Raw genomic sequence first — 25,112 nt, 5'->3', positions numbered from 1 at the left:
CGGAAGCGAGGGGGCGGGCCCGGCCGGCCGAGGGGGCGTTGTCCGGCCGGTTCCGCCGCCGGCCGAGCTCCGCGAGCTCCGCTGAGGGCCGCGGGTGACCAGACGGCGGCGGGTCGGAGAGCGGCGTCCGGGGGTAAGGTGCCCGCCGGGCCCGGAGACTGGCCTGGCGAGGGTGTGCGGGTCCCGCGCCGCGGGAGCGGCCCCGAGTGGGGGCCGGCGCCTGAGGGCCGGACGGGGCTGGGACCCGCCGCCGCCGCCGCCGCCCCCGCCCCCGCCTCCCGGGACACCCCGAGGGTGGCGGAGAGCCGCCGGGTCGTGCGGCGTTAACCAGAGGCGGCGCCGAGCTCCGGCTTGGGGACACGAACACCCGATCCGGCCCCTGCAGCGGGGCCTTCGCCCTCGCCTAGCCCCCTCGGCCTGGAAACCCCACCCGGCCTCCGGCTCGGGCCCCGCCGCCCTGCGCTTCCGGCTCTCGGCTCCCGTCTGCCGGGCCTCCCGGTCTCCCTGTCGCTGAGCGCGGAGCCCCGCTCGGTCCAGGACCCGGTGAGCCCCGGGGCCCGCCCCTCCTGCGGGGGAGGACGGTAGCGGCCCCTGCCTGGTCCGGTGCTCGCAGGGGCAGGCGGGAGTCAGGCGCCCGGCCCGGGGCCTGCCGCCGAGTCGGGCCCACCGCGGCGGGCACCCGGCGTTCGGGACGTGGGTGAGTGACCGGCGTTTGCGCGGGGTCGGGGGGGTGGGGTGAGCGCAGCGGGGTGAGAGCCGGCCCCCGAGGGGGCGTGTGTGGGCTTCGCTCTGCGGGGAGCCGTGCTGGGCCTGAGCAGGGGGTGCGCGCGCCCCTGCTCCGGCTGCCCTGGCGAAACGCCGCGCACTGGCCGGCCTGCACCGCGGCCGCTCATTTGCTCCCAGTTCTGCAAGGGAGAAGTCCGAGACCGAGGGGTCGGCCGTGTGGTTGTCTCCCCCCGGGCGGCCCCTCCTGGCCCGTGGGCGCCGCCTTCCCGCTGCGTCCTCGCGGGGCCCTTCCTCTGCACGAGCGTCCCCGCGGTCTCAGCGTCCGAGGTCCTCTTCTCAGAAGGGCAGCAGTCAGACTGGGTTCGGGTTTTGGCGTCACTGGATTGGGTTTTAACTTAATCACCCCTTTAGAGGCATAGCCACGTTGTGAGGTCCTGGGGAGTCAGCACAGGAATTTGGGGGGGACGCGTGTCAGCCCAGGGCAGGAGTTCGCTGGGATGGACCAGGAGGGGGACAGTCCCCTGGAGAAGGGGCAGGGCGGCCAGGAGGTTTGGAGGCAGGGCGCGCGGGTGGGCGCCTCCTTGTCTGCGCTCGCTGCTGCAGCGTCTCCTGCGCCTCCCTTGGTGGCTGGGGTGAGCTCCCGTCCCCCCCCCTCTGGCACAGCCAGAGGGTCTCCAGGTTTCTCGGGACGCCTCTCCCTCAAGGAAGCCTCCCCAGCCCTCCTGCCCCAAGTTAGCTTCGTGCTTCCTCCCTGCGGTGTCTACACTTTCGTCTCCCGCTAGACAGACTCTGCCCCGAGGCGTGGAGGACCGTGTCCCAGTGGTTCCCCGTTGTGCCCTCGGTGCCCGGTGCAGAGTGGACACTTTGCGAAGTTCAGTGAACACTGAGACGTGGCCTGTGGAGGTCCCGGAGTGCACCCCGTTCGGTTTATCAGCTTTCCATCCTCACGCCGCTGTCCTGCACATAGTAGGCCCGCAACACTGGCTTAACTGAACTGGCCCATGCAGCATTGTGGAGTCGTGTGGAGCTAGGACAGGACTCCAGGCTGGTTTGCTTAGAGCCAGGACCTTTGTCGTTGGAGTTGGAGTGAAGGGCGGGAATGCGCCACTTGAAAAGCATGGCGGCCAAAGAGGAAGGCAGGGCGCTGTGAGGCAATGGGGGGGGGCGGGGGGGCGCAGGGCAGTGGACCCTGGGGGAGTTCTCAGTTAATGGCCCCACCGGGCAACCCTCCACAAGACCATTCTTCTGGCTGGTGGGTCGGCCGTCCTACCAAACAGAAGGGCCTTGTCTCCGGGAGCCATCTCTGTGGGGTGAAACTCCGTCCCGGCTCCTGTCCCTGTAGCAGCCACCTTCGTCTCCATCTGCCCGAGCTTCCTCTTGTGTTCTTCTCGTTCTCTCTTCTCACCTTTCCCTTTCCTTACATCGGTTGACTGACTGTGCGGTTCAGTTCGTCTCCCCCCATCACGTTCTCAGTATAGAGTTTTAGCATTTAGAACAGGAAGAAACTTGAGAGATTAACCCAGTGGGGGACCCCTTCATTTTTGCAGATGAAAGAACTGAAGCCTGCACAGCAATCCAGAAACTGTGTATCGAGCACCTGCTGTGTCCAGGGCCTCGTCTCGGTAGGAGAGATGCACTGAGCAGTAAGACAGATGTCCATGTTCTCACCAAGGAGAGCCTGCTCCTTGTCACAGAGGGACTTCGCCGCGAAGGCGGGAGGGAGCGCCGTGCTCCTGTGTCACAGCACAGCGCCCGGTGTTGTGTGCGCTGGTCCTCAAGTGTGTGCTTGTGTGTGGGCCACCTGCACACTCAGGCTAGCAGCAGAGTGCAGAGGCAGCCGGTGTGATCCAGGGAAGGCCTTTGATCTGTCACACACACCCCGGAGTAGGAGTTAAGCTGTGGGCTTTCAGGTCAGATTTCCTGGGTTTAAATTACAGCTTTGCCCCATATTGATCACCTGTTACTTATTAACCCTGTGACCATCCTCTCTGTACCTGGTCAGGTTATCTATCGCTGTGCAGCAAATTACCCTAAACTTAGTGACTTGAACTGGTTTATTTTACCTCACATTGGTATGGGCCCGGAATTCAGGCAGGGCTGTGCTGGGCAGTTCTTCAGCTCCCTGTGGTGTCAGCTGAGACTGGTGTCGCTTGTGGCGGGGCTGGTCTGGGGAGTTTACGGTGGCTTTGCTGCCCTATCTGGTGCCTGAGAAGGATGGCTGGTCGGCTGGGCTCGCAGAACCCTTCTCCCCCTTCGTGTGTTCTCCTCACGGGCGTCTTACAGCTGCACCGCCGCCCCGGCCCGGGGATGGGCCCTTGCTCTCACCTGTTCTGCTGAGTGTGGCAGAGGCCACCCAGATTCGAGGGGGGGAGACCGGCCCTCTTCCCTCTGGGGGGAGCATCAGAGAAGTTGTGGCCGTCTGTGGTCTGCCAGGCGCCTCTCATCCTTGTCTCGTTGTCCTCATCTAGGAAATGAGATTCATAGCTGCACCTGTCTTACCGTCGTTCCGTAATTAAGTGAGTTAACGTGTAAAAGGTTTAGAACAGTGTCTGATAGCGTTTGGGAAACATTTGGTACGTATTTGTTATTGTTACTTGTATTAGTTATGTGCATTATTATTTACACTTGTTATGCATAGGACACATAAGAAACATAAGTAGCCAATGTTTTTCTAGAGGCTTTTTCATAAGGGACTTACAGGATTAATGTCATGAAGCAATTAGAGAATTACACTAGAAAATACAGATTAGTCATACTCTTTATTGTCAAAGTAAATTTTGGAATGATTCGTAACTTTGCATGTCATCATGACTCTAAGGGTCATTCCAAAGAATCTTTCCCTTTATCACTCTTATATAGCTGAAAATGTCTAATGCAGGTAGAGAATATTTGCTGCATTTTGCCACTTAAGTCTGTGGAGGAAGGTTTTGTTTGTGTTTTCCAACATTTTTTTTCTCATGGGAGATAGCATAGCTTAAAGCATAGACTGCAGGGTTTAGGAAGCAGGATTTATTTAAATCCTGGCTTTTTAAAAAAGATTTTACTTATTTTCAGAGAAAGGGAGAAGGTAGGAGAAAGAGAGAGAGAAACATTGCTGTGTGAAAGACACTTCGGCTGGCTGCCTCACGCACACCTCCACTGGGGACCTGGCCTGCGACCCAGGCATCAGACTGGTGACCCTCCGGCTCGCAGGCCGGCCCTCAGTCCGCTGAGCCACACCAGACTGTAAACTCCCTCGTTCTTAATTTCCTTGTGAAGTGGTAATATGGAGGGTCTTACAGCACTGTAATGTAGACACCATGCTGAGCACAGTGCCCAGCCTGTGGTGGGCAGTCAGTAAACGATAGCTGGTAACGACAAACCAAAAGACCTCTTCTGTTCGGGTAGCCAGTAAGGTGGCGCAGGTAACTTACTCCGTCCTCAGGCTGTTTGGGGCTCGGAGGATTCAGCACTGGGGACAGCGCCCCGCCGCCTGTCGGAATGCTTCCCTTCCCCTGCTCTCCTTTCCGGTGACTGTGAACTCCTGGTGCTGGGGACACCGCTGCTGAATCCCACCCCAACCCGAGCCAGGAGGTCGTGCCATCACCAAACCCCACACCCCAGAAACTGAGCTCCCATAGAGAAATGGGGGGTCAGAAAAGGTGTGGGGCTGAGGGTGAGGCGATGGGGGGATACGTTTCAGAGATTCTCAGTTGAGGGGCATACAGGTAGAGATGCTTAGCAGACAGCTGGACACTCAGGACTGGTGTTCGGAACTAAAGTTTCAAGTTTAGGGCTTGTCTGCCTAGAACAGATGAAGGCCCAGAACAGATGTGCTTATGAAGGGGAAGAGCAGGCGCGGAGTGTTAAGGGACGTTGACCTTTGGGGGTCTCGCAGAGGAAGAAGCAGAGCGGGTCAGGGCTGCAGTGACAGGAGCAGATGTGTGCTGGGGATGGAGGACTTCGGAGGGGGTGGGCGGACCGCACTTGCACCTGCTGCGGGAAGGCTGTGGCGGATGCAGCGGGGGACAGAACAGTGTGGGCAAGCCTGCCTCAGCACAGTGGGGATGGCGGCAAGGCTGCAAGGTCAGCAGGGAGTCCTGAGTGGAGCGGGATGTGTAGACTGCTCTTTCGAAAGTGATGAGGGGTGCCCTGGCCCGTGTGGCTCACTCGGTTGGGTGCCGTACCACAAACCGAAGCATCATTGCTTCAGTTCCCCGGTCAGAGCACATGCCTGGGTTGCGGGTTTGGTCCCCGGTCGGGGCATCCACTAAAGGCAACCAGTCGACGTTTCTCTCTCACATCCATGTTTCCTTGCCTCTCTCATCCTCTCTCCCCGACTCTGCTAAAAAGAAACTGTATGAGAGGCTGAGGTGAATAGTTGTACCTAGTCGGTGTGTTGTGTTGTGCTGTCTTGTTCTGTTTCAGCGTGGGGTGATCCTGGTGTGTTTGTAAAATCCAGTGAACCAGTGCAGGGCAGAGGGAAGCAGTGAGAAGGGGGAGGAGGGGACGAGCAAAACCCTGGGGAGGCAGTAGGGAGCAGGGAGTTTGCTGTGGAAAGGAGGGGGCACGCCTCATCCCGTGAAGCTGGAGGGGCTGGGGGAGGGCAGTGGGAAATGTGAAACAAAGGAAACGGAAGGCACTCCGGTTGTGTCGGGTTATCTATCCGTCAGCTCAGCCCCCTTGTGAAGTCCCGGTCATTTCTGTGAGCGAGGGAGACAGGTGTGGTGAGAATGGAGAGAGTGCAGAGGATGTAGGAGAACTCTTCCGGGGAATGCGGAGGGGTCAGAAGACGTGGATGAAACCACTGCCCACCACTCGTTATCAGCAGCGGTTAGCCAGCATGGGTTTCCTGGCTGAGCGTGTTCTGTGTGCCGGGCAAGAGGAGTGAGGTGGTGCCCGCAGAGCTCACAGCAGAGTCAGAGAGAGAGGCAGCAGAACACAACAACAAGCACCCCTATGGCAGTGTGTATGGGGGGCTGTGAGATCCTAGCGGGGTGCCCCGGAGTCGGACTGGGGGAGGCACAGTGGGGAAGAGGGAGCGTGTTATGAATGGCAGAAAAGGCTTCCCAGGGTCAGTGACAGCTCGGCTGGCCCTGATGGGGAAGGCGGGAGAGTCCAAAGGAAGTAAAGTTCTTCCAGGACAGGAATTACCAGAACCAGAGGCTTTTGGGGGAGAGAGCGAGGCCAGGGTCCCCAGTCTACCTGCTTCAGAATCCCCAGGTGCTTGTAGTGCAGATGCCTGGGCCGCCTGCTAGGTCAGCGGAACAAAGCCCTGGGACGGTGTCCAGGAGCCTGCATTTTTAACAGGCTGCCCAGGCGTTCCTTACCAGCGGCATTTGCTGAGTGCTTACATCTGCCCGTTGCTGTTCTCGGTGTTCTCCTGGGTTCTCGCGTTCATCTCAGGAGCCTGTGAGAGGGGATGAGGAGAGTAGGGCATGGGGAAGTCGTTTGCCCAGAGTCACATGGCAAGGGAGAGTGGGCCAGGGCTCCAGCCCAGGCCGAGAACACCACCTGTTTGTTTTGGTGGAGCTGGCACATCTCGGAGTCATGGGGCGTAAGGCAGCAGCAACAATAATAATAATAACAACAACAACAGAAGAAGAAGAAGGGGCCCTGTTAAAAAGCTTAGATTTGGGCCTCTTGGTTTAGTGACATTTTTCAGTAATGGCTTTGCACTGAAAATGAAAACAAAGCGGATAGTGACTTCTTAGGTTTTTGGTGCAGCAAACTGCCATATTAACCTCCACAGTCTGACCCCTGTCTGACTCCGTTTCTCCCCACTGCAGGCACACCTCGGGGACACTGTGGGTTTGAGTCCAGGCCACCGCAGTAAAGTGAGCAGCAGTCTTGTTGCTGGTGGAGGAGGGCCTTGCCTGCCTCCGGTTCATAGAACATGCAGCGCCCGTGGAGCGCAGCCTGGTGAAGCACGGTACAAGGAGGTGTGCCGTGTTCCCCTGCCGTGCACCGTCTCTTACTGCACGGAGCTCCTGGCCAGCGGAGCCCATGTTGTCAATCGCCCGTGTGTGCAGGTGTCCAGCTCAGACCATTGTGTTTGGCTGGGTGTCGTGTGCTTGTGGGCGTGCTCCCAGCCCTACAACTGAAGCTTCTCGGGGGCGGGGACCTGATGTGCTCTGTGCGTTGTTGTCACCCCAGGACCTGGCACCCGGCGGTCAGCCAGGTAATAGATGGTGGGTGATGAACTCTCTGTATCCACATAATGACTTCCCATCTCATTCAGGGTTCTTGGAAGGGCCCACAAGGCCCTACATGACCCTCTTCTCTCCCTCGCCCCTCCCTCCCCCCAAGCTCCAGGCTTCCCCCAACTTCCAGCTCCGTGCCCTCGTACCAGTGCTCAGCACATGCTGAGTTGATCTTTTCCAGTTGGCTTTCTTCCAACCCATAAGTGTTTATATATAGGACTGTTTAAGCATAAATTAAATTAAGTTAAAAGTTCAGTTCCTTGATTGCACAAGCCACATTCCAAGTGCTCAGTGGCCACGTGTGGCTGACAGTGCGGGTATGGGACACTGTTGTCATTGCAGGTGGTTCTGTTGAACAGCACTGATCGAGATGCTTCAGAAACTGCTTCTGTTTGCTCGCCTGTTTGTTTGTAAACTGCTGTGGCAGGGAACTGTGGCAGTGAGCCTCAGATCAGTCCGGGGGTTAGGCGCCCTTTAGTGCCCACGTTGCCACGAGACCCACAGTTTCGTCTGCACTCTTCGTTGCAGGTGTCCTGCGCGGGAGCATGGACCCCGTGGCCGCTCACGGCTGCCACCTGCTGCAGCAGCTGCACGAGCAGCGCATCCAGGGCCTGCTCTGCGACTGCACGCTGGTGGTGAGGGGCGTCTGCTTCAAAGCACACAAGAACGTCCTGGCGGCCTTCAGCCAGTGCTTCAGGTGCGGCGGGCGCTGTCCTCACTGCGCGGAAGGGGCGCTTCTCGGGCGGGGGCGCTTTCACCCAGCTTTACTTGCTCCTTGGACCTCACTCTCCTCTTCTTTTGTGGTGCCTTGTGGGGTTTCCTTCACTGAGTTTATGGGGTGACGTGGACTGATGAAAGTACGCAGGCTTCAGGTCACAGCCCTGTAACACGTCATCCACGTATCGTGAGTTCCGCGCCCAGCACTGTGGGTGGTTCGCTCTCGTGTTTACAGCGCCCTCAGAGCGACAGGGCCTCTGAACAAAAATACATCTACTTGGGGTGATTGAACGCGTTTTAGTACTTCGATGTTAATCATTCTAATTCGTGTCAGTCTTTTATATATACTTTGTATCCCTTCAGGATGAAAAGATTGAGGAATAAAATTTCTGGTAAAAACTTTTCTGTGATGAGAAATCAGAGAGGGGAAACAGCCTATGTACTGTTTTTTTTTTAAATGAAAACATTTTACTTTTTGTTTCTCATTTGACTAAGAACAGTTTCCCACCCCGTTGGCTGACCCCCGTAATCATATTTGCCCACATGAAAGATCTGCTTGTGAATGGGAACGTCAGGCAACAGTGTTTCATTTTTAACTTCCAGTTAAGTGCCCTCCGCACATGTCCTGAGGAGCTGGATTCAGCTCTCTGTGAGCACTGGAGCTCGTGTCCAGTACCTTTTCCCCTGGAATGCGCACCGCTCTGGTGACAGCCCACGGAACAGGCTTCAGTCCCTGCTCAGTCACCCGAGTCACCAGGCCAGAGCTCAGCCGCAGCGTGTGCCGTAAGGACACAGCGCACCGAGGCGGGCGGCACGTTCCGTCCTTGGGCGAGAGCCAGGCTCCGCCTTTCTCCCCGTCCGCCCAGGGCCCTTGGGTTTGAGTGTTGTGATACATTGACGGTGTGGTGTCTTCCCAGCCCCGCTTCTAACTCGTACTTTCCTTAAGAAAAAGCAGAATCGGAGGCTGTCTGGGGAAGCAGGTGACTGCGCCTGTAAAACGTCTTCAGCAGCATTGAGGACAGTCTACCTGACCCAGTGTGGCGTTTACACGGCACAGGCTCCTTCACGGCAGGTCTGCCTGGTGCCCAGAGGAGAGCGTGTGGCCTTCATGGCAGGGTGCCTCTCCCCTCGGGGCCTCCTCGGGCTCTCCTCACTGCTGGTTTAAGGCCTTCGGGCCGGCTCACAGACAGCCTCTGACGGCCCGAGGAGCGACGAGGGCAGCATGGGCACGGGTCAGGGTCCTGGAGCAGCCGCCTCCACGGAGACGGAGAGTGGACCGGTGGCTGCCGGGGCGGAGGGGAGGGAGAGTAGGAGTTAGCGCCTCGTGGGGACAGGGACTCTGGGTGACGAAGAGGTTGTAGGCGTGGATAGGGGTGATGGTTGCCCACGCACTTCAGGGTTTAAGATTAGGCATGTTTTGCCACAATTAAAATTTAAGATAAAAAAGTGTGTATCAAGGGTTGGTTTAGTACAGCCATTTTTTAGTTTTAGATTTTTAAGGCACTTAGATATGGAAATATTATATGTGTTTTATGGCCCAAAATACGTGATTTGTCAGACTAAACGTGAAACAGTTAAAAATGCGTGTCCTTTAGTTTTCTGCACTCTATGGGTAATTAATACCCATTATGGTAATTACGGCTGAAAAAAGAGCCGCGAGTATGTTGCAGAATTTTACTTTGAGATCTACTTGGAACTTTGGGCATTCAACACACTAATTTCATTGATCTGAATTGCTTTATTGGATGCCTTGCCAATTTTTAAAAAAGGTTAACGCATACTTAATTTTAAAATCCTGGCATTTATAAAAGGATAGTGATTTTGAATACTGACATGAGTGTTATTTATTTATAAGAAAAAGTACCAGCAGTGTGAACTGCTGTCCTGTAAACAGATGTCTCTTCTGTTCCCAGGAGCCTCTTCCAGAACTCCTCGGGCCAGAAGAACGATGTCTTCCACCTGGACATTAAAAATGTGAGCGGCATCGGGCAGATCCTGGACTTCATGTACACGTCTCACCTGGATCTCACCCAGGACAACGTGCAGGTGATGCTGGACATAGCGCAGTGTCTGCAGGTCCAGAACGTCCTCAATCTGTGCCACACGTTTTTGAAGTCAGCCGCCGGGGAGCAGCCCCCTGGCACGCCTTGTGACGGTGCGTTCTCCCCGCAGAGCACTCTGGCTGCTGACGCCAGCTGCGTCGTGGGCGAGCACTACTCCCCTCACTCACTGCAGGGGTGCGCGGCAGACGGCCCCCCGCACGGCGAGGCCTTGGACGGGCCGCACTCTCGGGCTCCGCCGCCCGTTCTCCTTCACCGCCCTGCAGGTGCAGCAGCCAAACAAGCCCCCGAAGCTTTAGACGGCAGCTGCACAGAGCTGCCGTTCAAACAGCCGAGTTACTACCACAAACTCAGGAACTTGTACAGCAAGCAGTACTACAGACAAGCCACTTGTCCCAGCCACGAGAGGACAGTCGAGCAGCCTTTCACCGTCAGCCCGTCCCCGGACCCGACAGCCGAGGAAATCCAGCCTCCTGCAGCGAGCCATTCCGACTGTGCCCTGCCATGTGCCATGCCGTCCTCAGAGCACTTACCCGCCCACTTCCTGGCCCAGCCCCTGAGTGAACCTGCCCCGGGCCCTGCGCCAGAGGACACGTTCCAGCAGCCCACCAAGCAGATGAGGCTCAAAAAGGCCATTCACCTTAGGAAGCTCAATTTCCTGAAGTCACAGAAATCTGCAGAGCAAACCTCTGCACCCGAGTCGGATGAGGGTGTAGCAAAGAGGATGGACCCTGCTAGCGAAAGCACTGGCGAGAAGGCCAGCAGTCGGAGTGCTGAAGACAGAGGCAGCGAAGAACTGGTCAGCTCCGAGAATTTCAGTTGCATGAATGAAACTGAAGAGAGGCCTCGAGAGCTTGTGGCGCTGGAAGACCAGTCCCAGATGCTGCAGTCCCAGAGACAATACGCATGCGACTTGTGTGGGAAACCTTTTAAACACCCGAGCAATTTGGAGCTTCACAAACGGTCTCATACAGGTACACTGATTCAGTACCCGCAGGCAAAGGGAAGGACAGGATGCAGACGACCACACACCATGGCCTGCCCCTCTTTTTTGTAAGAAGTTTTGCTATCGCTTGATGACGTCATTGACATTTTTGGTGGTGACTCTTAAAGTTCTAGAGATGCTTTTATAGAGCCAGTTTTAAAAGATGTCACATTTTTTATTTTTATTACATTGTGTTTTTTAAGGTTTTATTTATTTAGAGGAAGAGGAAGGGAACAAGAAAGACAGGGTAAGGGAGAGTTGTTAGGGTTAGAGAGGAAGAGAAACATCACTGTGAGAGAAACATTGATCCGCTGCCTCTCATGGTTGCCTCTCGCACACGCCCCTGCTGGGGACCAGACCCGCGGCCCAGACATGCGCCCTGACCGGGAGTGAACCAGCGACCTTTCAGTTTGCAGAACAACGGCCAACCAACCAACGGCCACACCAGTCAGGGCTTCATTATGTTTTTATATGATAAACTTTCCATCTCTAAAGACGTATAATATATTATTTTTATGTATTGAAATTTTCAAGTGCTGAAACAGATAAGCTATAGTTTAGTTGTCTCTTTAGAATTAGATTGTTTATTCCTTTATTTTAAGTTTATTCTTTAAAAGCATAACATAGGTTAATTCAGACTAAAATAATTTAGTTTGAGTAATTCTAAAAGTTCTCTGTAGAGTAATTTGAATATCAGATTTTTTAAATTGTGATTTGGGAGGTAGGAGGTAGTAAACTTTATTTTTTTTAAGATTTTATTTATTTATTTTTAGAGAGGGAAGGGAGGGAGATAGAGATAGAGGCAGAGAGATAGAGAGAAACATCAATGTGCGGTTGCTGGGGGTTATGGCCTGCAACCCAGGAATGTACCCTGGCTGGGAAGGTAGTAAACTTTTTAATAAGGATCAGTTTTAACCATTTGATATTTTCAAATGGAAGTTCTTCTTTTTTGAACATTGACTTTTCAAAGTTTTATTACCTTGAGTCATACCTCCTCCCTCGCCTTTCCAAAAAGTATGTTTTTTCTAAAAGCTTTCTAAAAAGTGGCCCTGGCTGGTGTGGCTCAGTGGGCCGAGTACTGGCCTGTAGATGGAAAGGTTGCCAATTGGATTCCCAGTTGGGCACATGCCTGGGCTACAGGCCAGGTCCCCAGGTGGGGACTTTCCAGAGGCAATCGATCGATGTTTCCCTTGCACAAAGATTTTTTTTAAGTGTTATACAGCATATATACATTCCATTATACAATATGTGTAACTTTTTTCCCTACATTCAAACATGAGGACTCTAATGCACATTACAAATGAACGCCAGTTACCTCATAGGCAAGAGAAGTAATAGGCTTCCCAAGGTGCTTCCAGAAGAACTGCTTTTACGGTGCTTGCGTAACTGCAGTTACTGGTGTGACACTGTTGTCGCTCTGGTGCCTGGTGGGCCTGGGTGTTTACTGCCTCCGCGCACGGTGAGAGGCTTGGTCAGTGTTTGCGAAAGCCCTTTGTGGTGTGTTTGCGTGTAGAGCACCACCAGTATCGTCACTAGTAGTTCAGAAGTGTGCTCCGTGTGAAGGCAGTATCACGGACTCAGTTCTGCCCTGAAAAAAACTTAATTTGGGTCATTCTATTAGCTTTAAATTTCTTAGAGCTTAATGATCACTATAATTGTGGTTTGAGAGACCCATTTAGTTTTGAAGGAAATAAAAATTATTGATCGTGTGAGAAGATCTTTGGGTGACAATAGTCGTGCATCACGGCGAAGGCGTTCACCTGAGCCTCAGTCCTCTGTTGAGAGGGCAGCAGTCCTCGACCGAGGATCGGGGACACGCTTCCAGGGCTCTGTGAGGCCAGAGCTGTCTCCATCGCGGTGCAGGGTGTCGCTTGCCTCTTCCTCCTCCTCCTCCCGCAAGTGGTCAGTGGAGTTGGCCAATGGCTGTCATCACTCTGGTGGCCAAGGCGGTGTCTAGTCGTGTGTTAGGAGCCGCCCGGTTTTCATTTCTCACGTGGACCATGCTCACAGGTACGGCCACACAGACCGCAGCTCTCAGGGCCTCAGTGTGGAGGGCTGCTGAGAGCGAACAGTGGGATGGCCACTGGAGTGGGGCGTTACTCCTGGTCACTCAGGGGTCTTATGGTCGGTGGTCTCTTTCCTCATATTCCCAGATCTCATAAGGGGCGCTTTAACTTAACATTATCTATTATCCAGTAATTTCAGGCATAAATGTGGCCCCCAAATACAGGATTAATGTAACTATAATTATTTAGAGTCAAAAGCTTTCTGCCCACCCATCCTTGAGGAAGCCATTAAATAGTTTCAGGGGAAAACATAAAATTTGACCAAATGTTTGTGTTTTTCCATAAATTGGCTCTAGTAGCGCTTAGTTGTCTTCAACTTTATTTGAAACAATTTTATTAAATTGTATTGTGACAGTTGTCATATCGACGTACATTTAAAAAAATATCAACACTGGTGAATTTTTGTGTAGCCATTTTAACATTGAAGATAGAAGAAAACACAAAATTTTCAGCATATTATACTTCATTATTTTAAGAAAGGTCAAAAAGCCAGTGAGGCGCAAAAAAGATCTGTGCAGTGTGCGGAGAAGGTGCAGTGACGGATCAAACACGTCAAAAGTGGTTTGCAAAGTTTCTTGGAACTATTGACATGTGGCCAAATAACCCTTTGCCGTGGGGCTGTCTATGCATTGGAAGATGTTTAGCAGCAGCACTGGCCTTTCGCCACCAGAGGCCAACAGTGGGAGAGAGCCAGCATACTCAAAATATCCAGATCCATAGAGTTACTGGTGAAAATGAAAAATGTGTCTTTTATTTTATGGAAAAGCGTGAGGGACTTTTCGGCCAACCCAGTAGAAGTATCCCAGCGGGAGCCCAGAGACCTGCACGCCCCAGCAGTGCAGTAGGAAGTCACAGGTGGTTATTTTTTAAAGAGAATCTTAATGAAACCACTTGTTTGAGGGGAAGGGGGAAATGGAAGGCTCTTGGTCTTCCAATTTTGTTTATTAGCGTTATCCAGATTAAAGGTGGTACCTCGAGGCATATTATTAAACCGATCGTTTTCTAGAGACGATTCGTAACTGTTGTGATTTCTTTGTAGTAGAGTCCCATTCTCTACAGTCTGATCCATACGAGAATGTAATCATTCAGAGTTCCTAAAGCCAGAGGTGGCTCGCACGGTGTTACCTTGCTCCCGGACTGTTAGTGTGTTCAGCCAAGGCTAAAAGGCAGGGTGAGGGGCTGTTCCGTGACCCACCGTCAGGAGGTCCCTCCCTGTCTGGGGCTGTCGTGGATCTGCACCGAGTGCGGTGTGAACGAGGCCCTGGCTCTGGGGGGAATTCAAGGTGAAGTGAGGGGTCGGGCCAGAGGACCCGGGAATGGGGTCGTGCCATTCGGTGAGAAAACTCACATTTGACTCACAACTGAAGGGAAAGACTCCAAAACCTAGGCAGGGTCTGACTGCAAATAAGTCAGTCTGACTTCAACGTAAGTCAGATACAGGTTTGTATTTGGAGAACAGTTTGATGTTTTAGAGGTGAGTCGTCACCTCTGCTTCCCGCCCAAGGACAAGAGGGACGGGGAAGGGGGCGTGGGGACTCCTGCGTTCCTGCTCTGCTCTCCACGGTGCAGGGTCTCCCCTGCGCAGTCTCTGCTGCCAATGGCCGTTCACGGGTGATCTAAACACTGTAAACAGGAAACTATGCTGTGCAAATAGTGTGACTGATCTTACAAGTTACTTTCTGTTTTGTTTTAGGTGAGAAACCTTTTGAATGTAACATTTGTGGGAAACATTTCTCTCAGGTGGGAATACTTTTATTTATTGTTAATAATTGGGACCCTGAAACCCAGGGTTGGTTTTTAGTACGAATAAGACATGCTTGGGGGTTGTGAGAGAAGCCTCTGAGGGTGTCTGTGATTCAAAAGACTTCAGACTCTAGCGGGAGAAGATGATTTTCAAGAAAACAAATTTCTGGCTCACGGGGGGGGGGGGGGGGGGTAATACCGTTTTCTGTGAGTGTGAGAACTCCCGCACTCACCCCGTCCACCCCGCAGCGGGTCCAGTCCCAGCGTGTTGTCTCGTGAGTGAAGCAGACCATGTAGCACTCTGCCTGAGGCTGCAGACTGTGCCGGGCCACGTGCAGACGGGTGTCCTCTAGTTCTTGCTGGGGTGATATAAATATTAGGGCGTTAGAAACAGACCAATTTTCATTCCCTGCTTTTGCTGTCTTTCGCTGACCTCCGTTAAGACAGCTGCATTCATTCTCGCCTTGCAGTCGACACTCACCGTGCCCTCCAGTGGGCATTGTGCTGATCTGGGTGCGAGACCCAAAGGAACCTAGAGATGGACTGTTCTAGAGAAAATTCTGGATGCAGGCCTGTGGGAACAGCTTTTTCCTCCTGAGACGGAAGGAAACTGCGCTCCCCCCATACCGGGCCCCATGGTCAGTTCCAGAGGTGAATGAGACAGCGGCTGCTCGTGGGGCCCGGGGGCACAGTCCTGCCAGGGCACAGCCCCTGCACAGCTGCTCTGACACACGGCTGCTCTGACATGGCTGCTCTGACACACGGCTGCTCTGACACACGGCGGGTACATCCTGTGGCAGCAGCACGTGCAGGCTGTTCTCCTGGGGAAAGGATGTCGGGCTGGGCCTTGATCGGGACCAGACACCGCTGGTCTGGTGAGAGTCGGGAGGTGGGCCCCGCTGAGCCACGGCAACAGCCAGAGCAGCGCCATCTTTGCCGCCTCCCCCACGGAGCCAGACCCGCGATCCTAACAGCTTTCAGTCGCCTGTGCCCTGCGTGCGGTGGTTCAGCAAGTCTCATCCTCTCCCTTCAGGTCATTGGTCACAGCGAGGCCGTGTCTCATTTACCGTCCAGGGACGTGCCGGGCACCCGCTAGGTGTGCAGGAAGTCCGGTGCTTGGACGGAGTGATGGTTCCTCTGGCTGCCGTTCTGGTTGGGGCTCCTCCCTATCAGCCTCTCCTGGGGTTCAGAGCTGGGCTCCAGCGCCCGACAGCCTGGATCCGAACCCTGCCAGTGGCTTGCTCTGTGACCTCGGCCAGGCTACCCGCCTCTTGGCATTTCCGTTTCCTCATCTGTGGAACAAGGGCTGACCCCACTGGCCCGAGTGTGAGGAGCGAATGGGTTGATAAGATCAAGTGCTTAGAGCCCGGCCCACGCTTGGCGCCCAGGAAACGCCATGCCCTGCCCCGTCGCCAGCACCTCCTCTCTCCTCGTCAGTCCGTCTGCGCTCGCAGCCCCGCACGCCGGTCACTCTCGCCGCTTCCGTGCGGTGGGGCAGCCGAGACCCGGGAGAGTGACCGGCGACTATTAGCAGCCACAGCTGCGTCGGCCTCACTTTAGTCATCCTTAAAGTGAGGGTAATGCTATGTCAGGGGAGTGGTTTAGGGGTAAGTGAGAAAATGGACTGGCAAGCCCTCTGTTCATTCAAGCTCGGATCGTTTCAGTTCTGTCCCCTTCCTGCTTGGACCCCTTCCGCAGCTCCTGTCGCTGACCCTGTGAGGTGCACGCAGACGTCCAGGCACCTCTCGTCCTGCCCCAGCCTTCTCCCCTGGCGTCGTGCCCGGCGGCCCTCAGCCACTCCGGCTCTGTCTGCCCGGGCGGCGGGGGGCGGGTTTCGGTGCGCAGTAGGGCCGAGGCCCACGCCGTAGACCTCATCCTGCCCTTCCCTCTTGAGTCCTCCCCTGGCAGTCTGTCTGGTGGGCATGACAGAAATCATTTTCTCTGCTGGTGTCTGTATTTTTATCAGATTTTTATGGATATAGAGTTATGTGTAGTTCCAGTTTTCAGATGCAGGTTGTTTTATTTCATAGTGAAATGATGAGATTTTTGTGGACAAAGACTTCATTCCATATGTGTCCGTTGCAAGCCTCCCGTGCCCAGGGAGCTCTGGGCGGGGGGCAGAGATGAGGGAGGCTTCACGGAGCCCAGAGGAAGGGGCAGACGTGTACACCGTGCAGCACAGTGAGACTTCAGAAGCCCCGTGACGGGGCTGGGCAGGGAACAGCATGTGGAAGAGAGGGCGGTCCTCTGTGCGCGAACGGCGTGTTGTTTGTGGTGGTGGGGACACGAAGCAGGTCGAGGGACTGCTTAGGGCGGCCTCGAAGACAAGGAGGCATTGGATAAGCTTGGAAGTCTGGCCTTGCAGGCCAGGAGAGCGGCTGCGTCGTTTACGTAGAGAGGCTCAGTGAGGGATGCCCACCGGCCGCCCTGCCCCTCGAGCCAGCACTGCTTCTCATAACGACCTGGGATACGGGTCTGGGCTTGCGGCAGACTGGGAGGGTCCCGAGCAGGGCCAGAGCATTTGCTTGGGAGAAGTGACTTTGTAAATGGTTTCCCTTCTGGAAGATTCGAACGTTAGAAAATAGGTTTATCAGTGAGAATTGATCCTTTTTGCTGTTTGCTCCATTTAGTATTTAGCAGGGTTAGTTTGAAAAAAAGTCAACCACAATGTTAATGATTAATCAGCAAGCAGTATTAGACATTGGCTTTAGGAAACTGCTATAATCCTAGATCAGGCCTCAGCAGTACGTACGTACGTATGACTGAATCCTGGACTCTGCCTGCCCGGGTCTCAGGGAGGAAGTGGGAGGCCCACTGGAGAGTGAGAACCAGTCTCCCCTGGGAGCGAGGGGTCTCCTGTGCGGAGCGGAAGCTGGACGTCGGGCGCCGCCCCAGAAGGAGGCTGCGGTGGTGTGAGTGACGGTCTGGAGCGCACTGGGTGCGTTCAGCTGTCTGCGGGGGAGGAGCAGAGCGCGTGCCTCTCCGGGAAGCAGCTGGGTGGCAAGGCAGGTGTCGGGAGGCTCAGCGGCCCCCGCCCACTGAGCCGTCCAGGAGCGTGTGGCTGCAGGGTCCCTGTTCAGGGCCACAGCCCCCTCTGGGAGGCTGCCTAGATCAGTGGTCCCCGGGCACTGATGTGGCCACACGCCAGAGGCGACAAAGTTTCATTCCATCCATGGTGAACATGCAAAAATAAGAGGACCGTAGTTTGATGAACTTTTCCCACGTTACACAATTTTCAGCTCTTCTAGGGCAGTTCCCACACTTCTGGTGTCAAATGCCCTTTATCAGTGTGACGATCATTTTTGTGTAGGTGACTCGAGTGTTAATCGCCAGGTTTTTCCCTTTTTATCACTTTGTGAAACCCTGAAGTCCTAAAACCGAACTAGGTGACTTGTGAGATCTGGGACCCCTGTTATCTCTAAAGTTCTGTGACTTCCTGACTGGCTGGTCCGTACGGACAGTCAGCTGCCGTCAGCAGGGCGCTCCGGTAGAGAGTGACGCGCTTGGTCCGCCCCTGTTCGGGCACTGCTGTTCCAGGGCACGCTAGAAGGGGCTCCGAGCATTCTAAAAATCACTCAGCGAATCCGAGTCCTTTTCTACAGTGCAGTGTGTCTGTTCAAAACTCTGACACCCGCACCCTTGTGTGACAGTGCATGTGCTTAGGAAGAGGGCCCCTTCCTGCCGCCGACACTCTGCGGTGCAGCCAGTCTGCTCCGCAGCGGCCGGGCCGGGCCGTCGGCACACCCACCTCGGCTAGGGTCTGCGGCCCGCTGTCGGCGGGGCTGACTCCCCTGCCAGATCTGCCCGTCTGTGCCGCGCGAGCCGTGCTGCTGTGTGCGGACGTGGCGGTGGTCAGTCAGGTCAGCCGTGGTTCAAAGTGGCGTCTTAGTCCTTGACGGCCACTGTTGTTCCTGCCGCTTGCTAGAGCTCTTCATGGATCCAACGATATGAGCAACCCCTAGGGCCTGATCTGTGAACTTAGCACATAACTAGAGCAAAGCCAAGTTTACCAAAACCAAAACACAAGTAAAGGTTAGTAAAGGTTAAACAGTCTGGGCCCTGTTTGCCATGTAATTTGGTATAAATGATCTGAATGCATGATTGGACTTTTTTGCCAGAATTTTTCCATTATTTAACCTACTTTTATATCATATATGAAACTGATATGTGCTCCTCTATGTGGGGAAAGATCACTATTTCCATTACTTATGACCACTATTAAATAGTTACGGAAACACTATAAAGTTTTTACTACTGCTCGCTGTAGCGTTGAGCAGAAGCCCGTCCGATTACACTGCGCGGAAGACACGTCACGGCTGTGCTTCACTCTGAAGGGAGACGGGCAGCGCCGCTCAGGGCTGACTCGGAGGCCGAATCCCCCTCGTGAGGCACAGTCTCTACAGCAGGACTTGGAACAAGGGGTCCGACTGACCGGTTGAGCAGGTGGTGGCATCTGAGCTGCTGTGTGACCGGTGAGCTCTCCTGAAAGTCGGGAGTGGCTGATGGAAAGCCGCCAGCGGTGCGTTGTCGTGATCCCAGCGTGCCGTACCCCGTTGTCCCGGGGGCAGCGTGCCTCGTCATTGCACTGACAGTCGAGCACAAGCTAGTTCACGCACAGAAACGCACGCGCGCTCCGTGTCTCCCCTCAGGTGGGGCGGCCCTCAGACCCGCACAGACCAGCGCTAGCTCCCGGCCCAGCCGTGTGACCGGAGCCACGGCCGCTGTGTCCAAATGTCCGCTTTCGGCCCAGGGAACAGAGGTTTCAGTACCGGTGACTGGGGATGCTGGGGGGGCGGGGCGTGTGAAGGCCACAAACCACATGCATATTGCTACTGACACTTGTTGCTCTGTTAACTATGTGGTTCACAGCTGTTCTATCAAAACACTTCCCAATATTTTGCCAAGTTCTTTCTTTTTGGCTACCTAAAATAAGCCTGAGGGTTTTTTTTTGTCTAAACCATATACAGGAGCTGGCAGAAGTAAGGCCTGCTGGAGTGTGGTTGGTAGGGTAATGACACAGGTGTAATAATTTATAGTTTTAATTTGAACATTTCACCTGTAATGTCATAGGGTGTGCTTGAGTGTGTGACATTGTTACCTTACGGAATTACATGCGTGTGGTTTGTGATAAAAGATTTGGTAATGAAAGGGGGTGTTATTTGTGCCGGATACTGTGCACTGTATTCTGAAAGGTGACATCGAATGCAGAGTTTCCCAGAGTCCGATGGACACACAGGATCTTCCACGTCGTGACAGGAAACCCAGGCCACACTTTTCATTCCCATACGTTTCCGCCCACACATGGACTTCAGACCCATCTTCATTCAGACCCAGAGCCATGAACTATCTTTGCATTTTATTGAAAACACAGTTTGCAAATTTATATAGCCAGGTGTGTTGGTTGGGCACTGCTGTTCAGTCTCCCTGCTTTTGGCTTATTTTGTGCGTAATGCCTGTGCTTTACTACACTTGGGTACATTTGCTCAATTCAGTGTGTGGTTTTTTAATGGAACACTATAAAAATCAAACGGGTATGACAGATTGAGACTATTAACTTAAATTACAGCAGGGAAGACGTTGTCTCCAAACCCTAATGCGAAGCATTAGACAGGAGCGGTTTCATTCTCGGAGGCACTTGCAAGTCTCAAGTTCACTGCTTTAGGCAATTTAACATTGATTTCCTATCGATCAGTACTTGGAAGTCCATTCTGTGACCTCCATTTAAATGAGTTGATCTTCCTAAAGTCCTGCGACTGCCAGAGTCAGGGACATGGAGTCCCTGCAGCTGAGGACTCTCGTGACTCCCGATTTGCATTTTTGCACACAGGGCAAAACCTCAAGCCGGTCAGGCAGGACAGCTTGGTACTGCGGAGGAAATGCTGTTCAGAAGTGTCTTGCCTTTATGAACAAAAGCATGTTTTTAGGACTAAACAATTAACATGAAATAACCACGTGCAAGTGCTACCTTTCCCCCAAGTGATCCTTGCATATAGATCGTCCAACTTCAGAAATATTTCAAATGATACATCAAGGTCTGTTTACAGTACAAGCTCAGTGACGCCCACCAGCCGGTACTGTGTGCTGCCCCCTGTAAGAGAGAAGCCGCACAGGGCAGGCCTGCGGTGGGGCTGGCGGGGGCTCACAGGCAGCCCTGGCCCGGGAGCACAGTCGAGAGCCAGCCGGGGCCAGCAGACGCCAGGCGGGGACCCCCCCACACTGGGACCGGGCGGCCCTTCGTCTCGCTGAGGCTCCTTCCGAGGCATGCGCATCGAGTCTTGCTTTGGCAGTTGGACGGGAACCTGGCGGATCTGTCAGTTCTCCGTTTGAATGCGTGTAACTTTTTTAAAAACCCTTTCATTATTGGTGTGCTTTTGTTCTCCTGTTTTGCAGGCAGGTAACCTGCAGACTCACTTGCGTCGGCATTCTGGGGAGAAGCCGTACATCTGCGAAGTCTGCGGCAAGAGGTCAGTGTGGGCCCGGCCCGCATCAGGAGGACACGCGGCGGTGGCGGCGAGGAAGGGCTCTGACCGCGTCTCCACGTTGCGTTACAGGTTCGCGGCCTCCGGGGACGTGCAGCGCCACATCGTCATTCACTCCGGGGAGAAGCCGCACCTGTGCGACATCTGCGGCCGAGGTATGGCTGCACGTTGTCCTCCCCGTGTGCGAGGGGGCCCGGCCGGAGCGCCGCGGCCCCCGCTGACCCCTGTGCCGGCCCCCCCAGGGTTCAGCAACTTCAGCAACCTGAAGGAGCACAAGAAGACGCACACGGCCGAGAAGGTGTTCACCTGCGACGAGTGCGGGAAGTCCTTCAACATGCAGAGGAAGCTGGTGAAGCACCGCGTCCGGCACACCGGGGAGCGGCCCTACAGCTGCGCGGCCTGCGGTGGGTGTCTGCCGGCCTCGGCGCTGGGCTGTGCCGGCGTCGCGGGTCGGCGTCCCTCCCTCTCGGGTACACTGGTGGCCCTGCTGTTTCTTTGGCGTCTCACGTGGTCTCCTCTCCCCTTCCTGTGTTCACATGTCCCAGACATTCCCTGAGTGTCCCGGGTGTCCGGAACTCCGCTGAGATGCTCCAGGTTCCAGATGACTGAGACAGGGCCCCAGGGCTGTGCTCCTGGGCCGGGGCCGGGGGTGTGGACGGTGGCGAGTATGGGGGGGTGTGGTGTGCAGCAGCCGGTGCCCGAGCGCAGCGCCCGGGGAGTAGGGCGGGGGGGCAGCCAGCCAGCTGGTCTGGCCTCTGCAGCATCAGAGCTCACGCCGGGGTCGACAGGGAGGGCCTCTTGGGATCGAGTGTTACGGGGCGAAGGTCATTCCCATGGGCATGTGACAGGTCAGTGGAGTCATCCAGGGCGGAGAGGGAAAGCCGACAGCCCTCCGTGTCCAGGTCCTTGATTGTGCAGACCACGAAACCCGTGATCGCAGCATGTTCCGGCCTCTGACGATCTGGGGACGTGTGTGTTTGCACACCTGTGACACATCTGTGACAAGGAGTACCTGACCGTGTACAAAGGGAACAAATGCGGGGAATGCTCCGAGGCCAGCTGTGGGAAGCCTGGAATGGGGGACTGTTCAGTGTGGCTGGTTCCGGTCATCATGGGGACCTGAGCAGGGCGGGGCCCGGTGCGACCGCAGAACGACTTTGTTTCTGTCCCCACTCAGTGCGTGCAGGTCTCCCGGGTCCAGATGCAGGCAGCTCCGTGACTGTTCCGGTCACTCTCAAGAAGCAGAACTGTGTCACTGTCTGTCACAAATGCAGTATCTAGTGGCTGCTGCACAGTGTCAGTCCCACATCGTCGTTACCACCATCCACCTGACTCCAGATTACATTGTCCCTTCGCTCCCCAGCGGGGACCTGCTGCAGGCCGAGGGCCCTGCAGGAGAGGGCAAAGCAGGACCTTCTCTCCCCACCCACCGTCCGCCTCCACCCCTTCCCCACCTCGCTGTCAGCTGGGGCGGGAGGGAGTGCAAGGGTGTTCCTGCGTGGCAGGTCCAGATGGCCAGGCACAGCTTCATTGAAGTAGAAGCCCCGTGCCATAACACGCGCCCGTGTAGAGTGAGCCATTCAGAGGGCGTGTGCCCGGTGCAGAGCTGTGCAGCCTTCCCCGCAGGTCACAGAGCACCCGTGGCCCCAGAGAAATGCCGCACTCACTGGCATCCCCCCCATTCGCACCCCTGCCCAGGCTGACCATCAGCCTCGCTCCGTCTCTGGGGGTCGCCTACTCCAGACGTTTCCTGGGAAGGGAGTCACACCCCGCGTGGTGTTTTGTAGCTGACTTCCTTCACTTAGCAGATCTACAGCGAACACTCGTGTACAGCTTTATGTGTGGGTGTGTTTTCACTTCCTTAAGTTCAAAGGACAGGTTCCATTTTTAAGATGGCCTCACGTTCTGGGCTTTGCATGTTTATAGCCTTTCTCTCCTCCCCTCTCCCCGCCCCCTCCCTGGCATCTCATGCCCTTCCCGCTGTTTTCCTCCAGCCCACAGTGTCGCAGCAGTTTCCTCTGAGACCCTCTGTTGGGGTCTCAGTGGACACTCTTCCAGTCCACTTAACACTGGATGTAGAGGGGCTCCAGGTCAGCCCTCCGGCCACCGTGTCCCTTGTCCTGGTGGAAACACTCCCGTTCCATGCTCCCGGGGACTGCAGGCCCCACGGGCTGTGCTGTTTGGCTAGCCCACCGTGCTGACCAGGGCTGGAGAGCGGAGGGCTCAAATGACTGATGCACAGTGAGGGGGCGTGAACTACGTGTATGTGCAGAAACTGGGCCGTTCTCACTGCTTCATAAACACATCGTGACTTCCGTAAAGTCACTGACGGGTTTTCCCCTCCGCTCCCCTTACCTCTCCAATCGTGGAGATGTCTCCTGCCTCCGCCATACCCACAGAGAGAGGAAACAGAGCCAGGAGAAATATGTGTAAAGTTATGTTCACAGCTGAACACACAAGTGCCTTCAGAAAAGCTGTTTCTACGTGGGAGAGTGGCTGTGCTGGATTTGCAAAGATGTAAATGAAACTGGCCAGCTTTCCCGGCCCCAGGGCCGGCAGGGCGGGCAGCCGGCTCACCTGGCCAGGTGCTCCTGTGCAAGGAGGCGGAGTCCCACGGAGACGCCCAAGCCACGAGGCTGCAGGGGGGGGGGGGGGGGGCGCTTCCAGAGTGAGTGGGTGGTGGCGGGCCCGACTCCGCCCCATCAACGCAAGCTCCTCCGCGTTCTGGGAGGGGCGGGGGTCCTCCCGACACCGCTCCTGAAAAGGCCCCTCTTCCTCTGTCCAGGGAAGTGTTTCGGGGGCTCCGGGGACCTCCGCAGGCACGTCCGCACTCACACCGGGGAGAAGCCGTACACGTGTGAGATCTGTGACAAGTGCTTCACCCGCTCAGCCGTGCTGCGGCGGCACCGGCGGATGCACTGCCGGCCCGACGACGACGAGGGCCCGGACGCGCTGCAGGAGCTCGCGCACGCCTTCGAGACCTCCGACCTCGACAGGGCCCCGCTGTCCGACTCGTTTTCCCAAGACGCGTCTGTGCCTGTGGTACCCGCGTCTGCCAAGCTTCCTGGCGCCCCGGTGGAAGACTCGGTGGCGGAGCTAGACGGCCACCCTGCCGGCTCCTGCTGTAAGTTCCGGCCCTCGACCCAGCCTCACGGAGCCAGCGGCCGGGAGAAGCTCGGTCTGGACCCTGGCAAACTCGCTAAGGCGCCGGGACCACCCGTGCAGCACCAGGCCTTTGCTTACGCGGCCACAGACACTTCCGCCAGCGCTGGGCCGCCGCCAGCCGACGGCGTGGCCGCAGTCCGCTCCTCTCTGGCTGTTTTGGACAACCACTGCGGCGACCCCCCGGGCGGCCGGGCAGCGGCCACGGCCTGCAGGAACTCGGAAGGCCAGTTCTTCTCCAGCATGACGCTGTGGGGGCTGGCGATGAAGACGCTGCAGAACGAAAACGAGCTGGACCAGTGACGCCGGCCCGGCGCGTCTCAGCGTCAGGGGCTCTTGCTGAGTCCAGCAGCCCGCCTCCAGGAGAGAGCCTTCCCCGCGGCGCCCTCTCCCTCCGGTCAGCCCAGGCACGGCGGCACCATTTCCCTCCTGGTGTGGCTGCGGTGGATGCCTGTGAGCTCAGGGCGTGGGAGGAGAGGCCGCAGGCTCACGGGGGAGCGGGCTGTGGCTCGGGAGCGGGCGCCACGGGGGCCAGAGGCTGGAGAAGCCGCCCTCTGACCGTGGTCAGCCGACGGAGTGTGGGCAGCGCCAACTGCTGTGCGGTGTGGCCATGCTGCAGCGGAAAAAATACATAGTAACACATATTCCTGCGTTTTTACATGCCTGGAATTTGTTGCGTTTTGTATTTTTATTTACACAGATTTTATTTGTATATGGAACTCATACTATAATTTAATTTGAATAAATGAAACTTGTCTTCCTATACAGTGTGTTCCCTGCAGCATTTTTGTTACTCTCAAGGCCACAATAGTGAGAAACAACGGGCTCGCCCTTCCGGGAGACGGCTGGGCTCTGTGTGGCCACCCTGCGACGACAGACAGGGGGCTTCCGCAACCAGCGGAATGGGGCCCAGGCCCGGCTGCCACTTGCCAGGCAGGCCGTGGGCCGGCTGCACGTCCTCAGGCTCTTTCTGGGTCTTCTCTCTCGTCCGG

General features: G+C 55.6%; 1 protein-coding gene across 1 annotated transcript; it reads left to right on the top strand.

The window, feature by feature from the left end:
* Nucleotides 1–32: 32 nt before the first annotated feature.
* On the top strand, nucleotides 33–24,498 carry ZBTB49 (zinc finger and BTB domain containing 49). Its single transcript, XM_028507251.2, has 8 exons — nucleotides 33–133; nucleotides 7,437–7,605; nucleotides 9,539–10,659; nucleotides 14,430–14,476; nucleotides 20,870–20,943; nucleotides 21,031–21,113; nucleotides 21,201–21,362; nucleotides 23,744–24,498. Exons 2-8 carry the CDS (start codon nucleotides 7,454–7,456, stop codon nucleotides 24,421–24,423), a joined length of 2,319 nt encoding a protein of 772 aa, XP_028363052.1. The 5' UTR covers nucleotides 33–133; nucleotides 7,437–7,453; the 3' UTR covers nucleotides 24,424–24,498.
* Nucleotides 24,499–25,112: the final 614 nt, after the last annotated feature.

The sequence above is a fragment of the Phyllostomus discolor genome, chromosome 1 (genome assembly GCF_004126475.2).
Source record: "Phyllostomus discolor isolate MPI-MPIP mPhyDis1 chromosome 1, mPhyDis1.pri.v3, whole genome shotgun sequence".
Lineage (NCBI taxonomy): Eukaryota > Metazoa > Chordata > Mammalia > Chiroptera > Phyllostomidae > Phyllostomus > Phyllostomus discolor.
Note: the sequence above shows the minus strand (reverse complement) of the source record. Positions and strands in the feature narration are given on the sequence as shown.

Coding starts and splice junctions, on each gene's coding strand:
- ZBTB49 (XM_028507251.2), top strand. CDS start 7,454: ATGGACCCCGTGGCCGCTCACGGCTGCCACCTGCTGCAGCAGCTGCAC. Junction 20,944..21,030: donor TGCGAAGTCTGCGGCAAGAG/GTCAGTGTGGGC, acceptor GTTGCGTTACAG/GTTCGCGGCCTCCGGGGACG. Junction 21,363..23,743: donor CTACAGCTGCGCGGCCTGCG/GTGGGTGTCTGC, acceptor TCCTCTGTCCAG/GGAAGTGTTTCGGGGGCTCC.